This window comes from Syzygium oleosum, unplaced genomic scaffold (assembly GCF_021117445.2).
Source record: "Syzygium oleosum isolate NSW1041296 unplaced genomic scaffold, Sole_v2.1 Sole_v2.22, whole genome shotgun sequence".
Taxonomy (NCBI): Eukaryota; Viridiplantae; Streptophyta; class Magnoliopsida; order Myrtales; family Myrtaceae; genus Syzygium; species Syzygium oleosum.
The window spans coordinates 1,467,784-1,480,173 of NW_026607506.1; the positions used below are offsets into that span (position 1 = coordinate 1,467,784).

General features: G+C 37.9%; 1 protein-coding gene across 1 annotated transcript; it reads left to right on the forward strand.

Annotated features, from left to right (window-relative positions):
- Window positions 1-4,399: 4,399 nt before the first annotated feature.
- On the forward strand, window positions 4,400-7,631 carry LOC115669306 (cytochrome P450 CYP82D47-like). The gene is made up of 3 exons (XM_030590544.2): window positions 4,400-4,954; window positions 5,111-5,526; window positions 7,002-7,631. Exons 1-3 carry the CDS (start codon window positions 4,411-4,413, stop codon window positions 7,629-7,631), a joined length of 1,590 nt encoding a protein of 529 aa, XP_030446404.1. The 5' UTR covers window positions 4,400-4,410.
- The last annotated feature ends 4,759 nt before the right edge of the window (window positions 7,632-12,390 follow it).

Below are 12,390 nucleotides of genomic sequence, written 5' to 3' on the forward strand. Positions count from 1 at the left end.
TACTATCCATCAACGGCGACAAACATGGCTTCTGTTCATCTATAAATGATTAATCTTGGGTACAAAATCGCATAACATTTTTCTTATAAACAGAAACGAAGCCCTCTCTCTCTCTTCTCTGTTTTCTTGTTTTTTGTCGCTGGAGTCCTTTTCTTTCCTTGTTTAACGCCAAACAAAGAGTAAAAGAGAAGTGGGCTTGAGTCCTTATGAAGTCACTTGGGCTTTTGGCTATTATTTTCATATTTGGCCCAACTATTACAACAAACATTCCAAATAGACTTACATGTGCAATTGAGTGTGCAGAAGATACCGCCTCCACGTATATAGATTCATATCCAGATAGTGTCAGCAACAAGAAGTCTGAGAGTGTCGAACGACCTTTTAATCTACAAAAGGTGAACAAGCAATTGAACATGAGATATGCTGATAACAGGATGGACCTTACAAACGGTGAACAAGTTATTGGACGAGAACAATGTCGATGCTTGACAGCTTGGTGGATGTTGAACAAACTAAAGGTTGTGTGGTTTTTAGAAGGGTCAGGATGGACCAATAGAAGGCGAATGGACTAGAGAACATGAAGATGTCAATAAACATGAATGAACCTCGCGGAGAATGAATAAACTAGAGGATGTGTGATAGTTATGTAAACCTTATTGTTTTTTTTTTTGTAGAAGTCCAAGCATATGTAATCAAAGAAGAGAGTGTTCAGTGTAGTAAGGATTGCCTGTTTACGTAGATGTAGAGCTACAAATAGAAAGAAGTATTTTCAGATGATGTACATCTAAAAAATTACATAGTTGATTCCAGTCTTGATATAGGTTATTAAAGCTGAGAAAGTGGAGTAGGCCAAGTGGATAGGCCGAACCACTGTAAATATGGTTTGCATTTCTTCTATCCATAAAACTTTTTTATATTCTTGATAGAAGATAATTGATTCTATACACGCATGATTCCAACGCACGTTCTACACACTATCCAACACTTTATGCAAAAATGTTTCTAAGTTTTCTTAAATAATCAATTCACCTCTTCTTGATTGTTTGTGCCTAATTCATTTATCACATGTCACTGCACGGATAAATTATTGCCAACCTAACTCGTCGTACCACCAAGCCAATAACCAATTGAATTGGATATGAAGCTTTTCTCTTGTAGACTAAGGAAATCGTGTTTCATACAGATCCAAATAGGTAATTCACGTTAATCACAATGTTTTTCTATTTTACAGTTGCTGATATATATATATACATATATTTGCTAGATTTAGGATGGGTCTTCTCCCTCGTTATACTAGAAGAAAGCATGAATGGGAAGGACGACCGTTTCTGAAGAAATGTCCTTGTGTACGTTGTTTCTTTTAAAGATACTTTGAATGAAATATTAAAGGCAGATGTGCTTTCACTGTCATCTAGAACAAAAGTCCAATTACTCTAACTTATGTAGGCGTGGGATTTTTGTTAGACTACAGCCAACTGTTTTGAAAACTTAAGATGTTAGATAAAGACATGGTTTATTATTTACATATTCTAACAATAGGAATCGTTTTCTCATAACACAAGGGATGTGCTTTTCTCGTGGCACTCGGGAAATAATCAATAATACCTCGAGGCCTTGCAACTTCTTAAGCTCAATCGGAACATAATTCGTATTTTCATCGTACTTAGCATAAGTAATCAATAGTCCTTGGAGGGGAAGCTGTATAAGTCATACGCTCTTCCTTAAAAAATAGTAACATAAACTCAATGACGAACGTTCTGCAAATGGAGACTCTGCTTCAAGACCTGAACTCCAACCCCTTGTATAGAATGATCCTAGCCATCCTCATCCTATCAATCCATGCACGGTTCAAGTTAAGTTGCAAGATTTGTATTTGCATTTGCTTCCAAGTAACAAACTGTACCGGCAAGTATTGTTTCTATGTAATTCCGTCGGCTCTATGTTAGTAAAAAAAAAAACACGTATATTTACTAACAGTGTGCGTATGTTAGTCAAATCCATTTTTTTAAGTAGTTGCTTTATTTCTCTTGCTGCATCATGTGTGCATTCTTTCTGGGTTTTGGCTCTCACTTGTAGATACCTAAATGTTTGATCAAGCAACTATATTGTAGTTTCTGTTGCAGGGGTTCTGTTTTAGTGAGTTGAATTTAATATTAGTGGTAAACTATATGGACGATATGAAGTGGATTGCATGAAAAACGTGAACTGTAATTTCCGTTTGAGTGTGTTGAAATTGATATTAGTGGTAAAATATATGGACGATGTGAAGTGACTTGCATGAAAAACGTTTTTCATCTTAACCTGTAATAATTGGGCAAGGGGACCTACTAGTTTTGTTTATTTTGGTGGTTTTACTTGTGATTATTCGGACGTCTTCCGTGCTGGACGAGGATAATTTTTAAGCACATCCCCTTGTTTATGCTCATACTTTTCAACCAGGGCCAAAAGCGTTGCACGAGGTCCATGAGGCTGATTTTCGTCGACGTAATTTCATAGAAATAATACCTAAAAAGAGAGCATGGATGCACGGGACGGGCATCCCTGAAGAAATGTCCTCGCTTACACTGTTTCTTGCAGTATACGTATTTTAGGGTGTGTTTGCTTGAGTGAAAATGTTTTCAGAAATTAGTTTTTTGGATTTTCATCTGTTTGGTTGGCCGAAAATGACTAGTCAACCACAAATACTTTTCGATCAACGAAAATATTAATGCATAAAATCAGGAAAGTGAATTACTAAATTTAAAAAGGTGAAAATGCTTTCAACTCTCTCTCTCTCAACCAATTTGTCTCTCTATCTCTCTTCTCTCTAGAACCCGATCAGAACGACGACAGACCCTCATGTGTAGCCTGTAGCCCTTTGGAAGGCACTCGGAAGCTCTTTGCCTGTAGCTCCGTCATTGAGAACCTCTTCGGTTGGGTGCGGAAGCTACAATCACTGAATCGCGGCTTCTTGGCCACATCTGCGAATGAATTAGGAGCTGACAAGATCCGCTGGGGATCAATCTGGCCAACAATGCCGAGTCTCGATTTAGAGCTATGAGGAGAGTTGGTGATGGAGTTCACGATATAGTGCTTCGAGAACAACTCGCGAGGATTCCTGGGCTTGGAACTCTTGAGATTGAGGGGTTTCGGGTGGTTCTCGGAGGCCACTAGGGTTTCAAGGCTAGAAGGTGGCACGGTGAAGGAGTAGCACTAGGAGTTGAGGTGGTGGTTGCAAGGGCATTGGTCGGACGTAGGTTTTTGCTGGGTGGGGCGGAGGCATCGGGCTGAGTGGGGAGGTGAGTCATGGCCGAGCCAGGAGGGTCGAGTCATGAGAGTGTTCACGGGTCGAGTGAGGAGATTGTCATTTTCTCATTTTCCAAATGAGATCAAAACATCATAAAATGTTTTCAATCACGTATCACCAAATAAAGGAAAATTAACTATTTATTTGGAAAATGACTTTCCGAAAAGCATTTTTCTTTACCATGGAGTTTCTCTCCAAACAAACACACCCTTAATTTATGTCAGTTGATAAGAGTATTTAAAAGGAGCGTCGTGACTTGATGGGATTAGTAGCTTAATGTATGAGGTTAAAGAATATTATTTTATATGGACGATTATTTAATTTGTGTTGTATTAATTAAGTTTACCTTTTTTAAGTGTTTTAAGTATATTAAGCTCTAGAGATTTCCAAGATCTTCTTTATTAAAGTTACGTTTTTCTTTGTGAACTACTTTCGTCCACGTATAATTAGTAAAAAGAAATGATTAAGTGACAGATCTTAATATATTGTAGGAATAACATGTTCTGGACCCTCATTAAAAGAGTTCTACTAAATGCATTTAAGCAACTTAACATAAACTTGCTACCCTGTACTTATCAAAATTACAGTGTTGTAGTGATTTTTCTTGCCAAACGTAGACATTTCATAATGTATTGGATGTACTTAGATTTATCATTATACTACATCTATCTGAGTTTTCTCAAGTTAGAAGGAATTCGTGATTTTTCCAGCGTTGTCTTTTTCCAGATTTTCCCTCTTAGAATACGTTCTACATACATATAATATAATGGATATAAGGTTTTCCTTGTCTTCAATAGTGTTGATCCACTGTGGCTTTCTTTTTAGCGTGTAACTTACGACAAGTTTACCGTAAAATTGTTAATCGACGTATAGAACTTTGCGAAGACACGTGTTGTGTTCTTTCCCTTCCATCAAGAACAAAACTCCAATTACTATAACTTACGTATGAATCGTTTTTACATAACACGTGGAATGTGATTTTCCCGTCCCACTCGGGGAATAATCAATGATCTTCCGAGGCTTTGCAACTTCTTAAGCTCAATTGGAACATAACCTATAAATTAGTATGCTCGTCCTTCGAAAATAGCAACACACAGCCAAACGATCCATCTACCGAACACCAAATGGAGTCTCTGCTTCAAGACCTGAACTCCACCCACTTGTATGGAGTGATCCTAGCCATCCTCATCCTATCAATCCATGTATGGTTCAAATCAAGGTCATCTCGCAAGCTCAAAACACCACCAGAAGTTGCAGGCGCATGGCCCGTCATAGGGCATTTGCCCATCCTAGCAAAATCCCCCCACCCTCACAGGACCTTTGGGGCCATGGCCGACGAGTACGGACCGATCTTCACCGTCCGGCTTGGGTTGTTCCCAGTGGTAGTGGTTAGCAGTTCCGAGATAGCCAAAGAATGTTGCACCAAGCACGACCTCGCCCTATCGTCTCGTCCACTGCTGTTAGCCACTGAAGTCATGGGCTACAACTATGCCTTTTTTGGGTTTTCTCCTTACGGTCAGTATTGGCGTGAAGTGAGGAAAATTGCCACCTCGGAGCTGCTCTCTAACCGGAGGATCGAGTCGTTGGTGAACCCCATAGTGGCCTCGGTGACGGATATCGCCATCAAAGAGTTGCACAAGCTTTGGACTGAGAAGAAGAATGATTCAGGTACTTTCATGTATATAGCGGAAGTTTAAAATTCTTTATTCTATGAAACGATTCAACTACCGGTGTAGAGAAACAAGCCAAGCCAAGCACTTTCAGTAAACATAGAAGTGCGTTTTCGATTTAAAAAGTTTAACGCTCTGCCTGTCTCTACCACAGGCCATATCTTAATTGACTTGAAGCAGTGGTTTGCAAGCTTGTCTCTGAACATTGTCCTTAAAGTCATAGCCGGAAAGGGCTGCTACAGCGGCGTCGCCACTGTGGACGAGGAAGAGGAGCGGCGGTGCCACCATGCCTTGAGGGAATTCTTGCATTTCCTAGGGGTTTTTACCGTGGCGGATGCTCTTCCTTTCCTGCGATGCCTGGACTTGGGTGGCCATGAGAAGACCATGAGGAGGATCGCCAAAGAATTGGACACGATCTTAAGTGGTTGGTTAGAGGAGCACAAAAGGAAGAGCAAAAGTCCGAGTGAGAATAGGGGTGATCGAGATTTCATGGACGTCATGCTTTCGACCCTTAACGGCAAGGAAGTGGGAGGTTATGATGCAGATACAACTATCAAGGCTACATGCTTGGTACGCCCACTCTTAGTATTACTGCTTTCTACTTCAATTGCACATTGTGTGTGTATAATTCATGCTGGCTTATTTTTGTACTGGGACAAAGTCTCACTCTTAACATAGTCACTGTTCGTCAACCCGCAGGTATTAGTGAACAGTCGTTGATATATGCTGAACTTTGAACTATATGCACCACTTTTTGGAAAAGTCTTCTATACATGACGTATATATTATGAGACTCGCGTGACATCGTGTTGCTTATTCAATTAGGTCAACTTATTTGTTGCGATTACTATATCACTTAGGCAAACAAAAGCTATCAAATATATATCAGCTAGCAAGTTATTTTTACTGGAATGGATAAAGCTATGTACAATGTGATGGCTATGTCGTTTATAATTTCAATTTTTGGTAGAAATTAATTATCGAGGGTATGGACTTTTACAAGAGAAAATTAATGGGGCAGACTTTGAGGGAGGAAGAGAAGAGACCGGGGGGACGGCTATGTCAATTAGAAGAGTATATTTTGCACCATCGAATTGGAGACGTCCGGTCGGATTCAATGGTTCATCAAAAGCAAACATAGTGCAATCCGCGGTACAGCCAGCCATATTTCGTAGAGGAGACAGAGATCGGTTAACGTATAATATTAACCAAAAAGAGTTTTACATTGAAGAATTGATGTGTTCTGGAGCAAAATTGAGCTTGAACTTAGGCACCACCTTAGAAATGTCAGAAGATGAGTATCAGATTTCTACTGCACCTTATTTGTTTTACACAGCGATTAAGATTGCAAGGTGATGACCCACCTGCGCATGGCCGAGTTGGTGAGCGCTTTTCTTCCCTCAGAGAGGTTCTGAATTCGAATCCCCGCTCGGTTCCGTAATTTAAGTGGGAGGCCCTGGCGGTGGGTTGCTGGGCTAGTCTCCCCCGAGGTATAGGCTCCCCGATTACCTGTGCGGGCTCGTCCCCGGGAAATGGTGGCGGATCCTCGGTTACAAAAAAAAAAAAAAAAGATTGCAAGGTGATGTTTAACACACATCGCACCAGCAAGTTTTCTAACAAATGTACAATTATATGTCGCCGTTTAACATGAATATGATATTTTTTGGACTTCTATTTTATAGAACAAGTTATGGGCGAAAGGAAATCCGATTCATGACTAGTAAAGTGACGCTGTCATACATTTTTAAAGATTATGGTTTTTGTTTATTTCCTTGTCTTTATTTTTTTCTCAAAAATTATGTGAGGATGTTAGGTGATTTGTTTCAATTTAAATTGATTATCATTAGATATCTAAGATTTGATAGAACAGAACTTATTATTAGTTTATCTATTTCCTATTTTGATAGAACAGAACTTATTATTAGTTTATCTATTTCCTATTTAAAGTTATCATTTGCTTAGGTTGGATTTAATATAAATGTGCATTATGTTTCCTTGTAATGTAGCTTATCATTAGATATCTAATCTGTATTTCTTGTTTGAAGGCCATGATATCAGGCGGTACTGATACTACAATGGGCACCATAACTTGGGCGGTCTCTTTGTTGCTAAACAACCTTCACATTTTGAAGAAGACTCAAGAAGAACTAGACACTCAAATTGGTAAACAAAGATTTGTGAATGAATCAGACATAACCAACCTAAGTTACGTACATGCCATAGTGAAGGAGACCTTGCGATTACACCCTCCAGGCCCGCTTGGCGTGCCACACGAATCAATCGAAGATTGCGTCGTCAACGGGCACCACGTGCCTAAAGGGACGAGGTTCATCTTCAACTTATGGAAAATTCAAACCGATCCAAGAGCATGGCCTGAACCCATGAAGTTTAAACCCGAGAGGTTCTTGAGTAGCCAAAAAGATGTTGACGTGAAGGACCGTAATTATGATTACTTGCCATTTGGAGTTGGTAGAAGAAGTTGTCCCGGAATGTCCTTTGGCTTTCAATTTGTGCATTCTATGCTTGCTAGGTTTCTGCATGCATTCGAGGTATCAACTCTTGACAATTTGCCAGTGGATATGTCGGAGACATTCGGAATAACAATCGAGAAGGCAACGCCGCTCGAGGTCATGCTCGCACCGAGATTACCTAACGAGGTCTACAAATTTGCATGAAGCACCGGAAGAATGAGAAACAAGTTGATGGGCAAGTTTTTTTTTTTGCTAAATAAGTTGATGGGCAAGTTACTACTAAATAAATAGGCCCTTCATGTCTAGCTTTTATTCTGTCATTATTAGTTGTACGTTCAGGCAATCGATGTCTTAGATCCAACATGTATGTCCTAAATAAATAAGAACTGAGTTGGTGCTTCACTATGATGATAGAAATCATTTTATCTGTTGCTCTAATTATCTATTGTTTGTTTTCTTTTTCCAATTATCTCGAATTTGCATGAGTAAGAACTGGAAATCTCCAATAAATTTGGACCATTCTTTACCAGATTTTCGGCTTCGAACACCAACTTCATTTGGAAAAGTAATCCCGAATGAAAAAGCAAACCTATTCGTAGTTCATTGTAGGTACATTAATGAAAAAATTAAAGTAGGACAAGAGTTAGTTATGTGCATTTATGCATGTGGAAGGCTTCTGGTAAGAACTAATGTAGAACATTCGAAGTTTCATTATATCTAAACTTTGATATGTGGAGTGGGGAAAATTACCAATTTAGCTTAATCTTATTGTGAAAATGTTAATTCAGTCCTAGAGGGAGGAGGAAGGGGCTGAAATGCGCTTGGAGATTTTTCTTTCACAGCTCTAAAGAGAGGGAAGTCAACAGTCAAAAGAGGGTCTCTTAAAAAAAACACACTCTTCACTTGTAAAGTGGGTAAGGCTAACTCCCAAATAATTTGAACCACTTGGTCACAAGTTCGAATTCTAAGATTGCTCCTCAATCCGAGGAAATTTTGGTTCGTATGTGGCATAGCTTCGTCTTGTGCACCGGTTGTAAGATAATTCCGGCTTTATCCCCACTTACATCTAAGGGTGGGGTGATGATGGGCTCGCTTCAACCAAGTAGTAATTATTACTCAAATCAAAGGCGAGGTTGTTGAGACTGACTGTCCATTCTCACTCTGCTTACTAACAGAATAAGAGAATATGACATAAATCGTCCTTGAACTTTGGTCCAATGTGCAATGTGGTTCTTTAACTTTTAATTTGTTCAATATCGTCCATAAACTTTAGCCTAATATTGAACATTTTCATATAGTTCAAATTAAAATTAAATTGAATATGTATCGAAAGTCCAAAGATCATATTGAACAAATTAAAATTTCAGGGACGATATTGCACATTGAGATAAAATTTAGGGACCATATTGAATAAATTAAAATTTTAAAAATCATATTACATATAAGATAAAACTTCAAAAACTATTTATATCATTATCTGAAATTGTCTACGTCACTCCATCGATATTCAATTGCTAAGCCTTTCAAGTTACCCTGTCCTTGTGACTCGACATTTCTGTCTTCACTTACTACCCACGTTCCTCACACCTGCGCGTGCGGAACACATACCCACACGTGTGATTTACACAAATATCGTACTCGCTTGCAGATTGGTCCTAGAAAAGTCATTGAAAAGGATTCGTCACGACTAGGCGCACGTGTTTTCAAGTGTTTGTCTCACTTGTTTGGACTGTAGCGAAAATTAATTCTTCTTGATTTTTCAGCTTTATTATAAGGACAACCTTGAAAATTTTCATATAATTCATAAATAACAATAAATATTTTCATATAATTCAGAAATTAAATTGAATATACAATAAAAGCTCAGGCACCATATTAATCAAATTGAAAGTTTAAAGATCACATTGAACATTGAGTCACAATTTACGAACCACATTGAACAAATTAAATGTTTAGGGATTACATTGCATAATGGGTTAAAATTCAGTGATTATATGTGTCATTGTCCCTCATTATAAATTATTCTTTTATTTGCCAACATTATCATAATGTTGATTACCTACGCGTTTATTAAAAACGTCATTGATTACCTAACGCGTTTTCGTGTAGTATGTTTCTTTTTTCGCTTACATCAGATTTTGGGCCAAAGTCAAGGTTGAAAGTGAGTTTTCTTTGATATATCACGTTCGGTTTGTCTAATCTTTGCAGGATATATAGAAGAAATCTCAACTCACTTTCTTTCGCATGGGATGTATATGCAGCATTTCTAAGGGTATGAAAGCACACTAAATCATGTTTTGAGCAGAACTTTAGGTGACTTATCAATTTCCATTTGGACATGCTTTTACAATATTGCCATCGGAGAAATTCTCTCATGCTATTTGCCTAACAGTCGTTCAAATTTTTAATTATCTTCAATTAGATCTATGGTTTGCTTGGAAAAGTTTTTGATTGGGGAGCCAAAACGAATAACATAGTGGTTGGGGAGAAGGCAAAATAGCACTTCAACTGCAAGCCAATATCCAATTGAGGTGGACATGAAGCTCGTCTCTTGTAGAACTTAGAAAGTCGTGTTTCACACCGATCCGAGTAGGCAATTCATGTTAATCACCTTGTTTCTCTATTTTACACATCTCTTTCCATTATTCTTCCAGCCAATTTTGGTTAGAAGCCGCTGACATGGACGCCAATCGTTTTATGTGACACCACCGACACTGATATAGACAGTTTTTGCAAGCGGCCGATGAGGGCTTGCAGGCCCTCGCACAGTGGTCGGTGAGGCCTCGACGACCCTTGTTGGTCACAATATAAAAAGCAAAGAAAAGAAATCACTAAGCAATTAAAATAAAAAATATATAAAATATTCAGCAAATCTTTTAAAGATTTGTAAAAATTATCCATGTTATCCATGTCAGCGTCAGCCGTGTCATGTTGGACGGTTGACGTCCACATCAACGATTTCCGTACAACATGTTTAGGACTAAATATTTTATGACTGAATTAACATCCGTATAATAAGTTTATGGCTTTTTTTGATAATTTTCCCTACCCCTTTCACATCGTTTATTAAGAAAGGTACGTGTTTGGTACACTTTCTTTACCCCTTTTTGCGTTTGCTGCTTTCTACTTCAAGTGTTAGTGCGCATAATGCTTGCTTGCTTACTTTGCATTAAGACCATGGACTGTTCCTTAACCTCGATGATCGGTCTCCAACCCATGAACTAGTGAATATCCGTTAAATATGCTCAACTTGATCTATACGTCAGTTTTAGCAGATCTTCTCTACATGATCATGCGACTTAGTATTTCTCATTCAATTTAATGAACCTTCTTTCTTGTGGCTTCTTGATAACTAATATAAATTTGAGTTATTAAGTAATTCGATACCATTATGTCAGCACGTCACAAAGTGTTTGCATTAAACTCAAAAAGAACTAGTTGAGCTATAAACTAAGATGATGGCGGCATTATGTAATTACTTTTCTTTTTTGAGGTAAAAACTAATGCAAAAGAGAAAAAAGGGCGTAGACTTTCAAAAGAGCAAATGGAGTAGAACTTTGAAGAGGACGATGGAAAAGGGCAAAAAGGTCAGTCGGTGTTTTTTTTTTTTTTGGGTCAAAAGGTCAGTCAGTGTTAACTGAGAGAGAATGCGTGAAAACACGTGAACAATAAAATAAAAATTGTTGCACGCGCTCAAATTTGGGGCGGATCGATTTCGTAATTACAATGTAAATAGGGATATGACCGGTAAAGTTATGCTTGCAACTGTTGTGAATAATGGACAAGCGATCGAATATAATTAACAAAAGGAGGAAATAAATTGGACACCGAATTTACGTGATTTGATCGATGTGACCTGTATTCACAGGGAAAGCGGCACAAAATTCTACTATGGATCAAATGATACAATAAAGATTACAATTACACTCGAGCACTCATACACTCTCAATGTTTTTTGATCCCCAATGATATCATAACTCACACAGTATTTAGCCTTCACAATTTCAAGTGAAATAATCTCAATTTCCTAAGAAACACACGAATTTTTACCATAAGAATTTAACTGGTTACATCAATCGGATGTAATTATAACGAGAAAATCAATGTGAAGAATATTCACGAAAACCATCCTCTCGGCCACCAAGAACTTGGCACTCCAAGGCGCACTTCTCCTACGCTCCTTTTCTGCCTTTTATGATGAACCCTTCTCTAATTTACAGTTACTAAGATGGGCTCTATGCGGCTCCTTTTTGACTTGCATGCGAGAGTTATTAATGTGGAATCAATGCAAGAGACGAGACAAGTCTACAATGTGTGGCCGAAAGATCGAGTGGCTTGTGGGTCGTTCATTATTATGATGCACAAATTGGAGGGCCCCCTTCATTAAATGGTAGCTTGTGGGTTTGCTGCTTTCTCTGTCTTCTGCCTTCCTTCTCCCTTTCTCGTGCAAAGCATTTACATTTTATTTTATTATTCTCAAAAAATGAATAATTAAAAAAATATACGTTTTTAAAATGATCGCTTATATTGCTTAAAATAATTATTCAATAAAAAATATTTTTATTATCGTCAATAATTTATGTCCAAATATTTTCGTAAACGATGAAAATATTTTTCATTCATTCATTTTTGTAAGAGATATAAACAATTATTTTGAAGAAAATATTCTTCAAATAATTTATTTTCCACGAAACAAACGGAACTTTAACGTAAGAAGTTCAGCCAACGTACTAAAACTATGTCTCGAGTTTGTTCAACGGGGTCAAACTCGAGACATATTTTTAACAGCACCAATAAAGTTATAATATAAATGAATAGTATTTAAAAATAGATATAAAATTTTCCTTTTTTTAATAGTATCGAGCCATAATTTTTTCCTTTCTTTCATCGTGTAACCTATGGCGATTATCCCTACTCAGCCAGCCAAATTATTATTGAACGCGTAAAACTTTGCAATTACCAT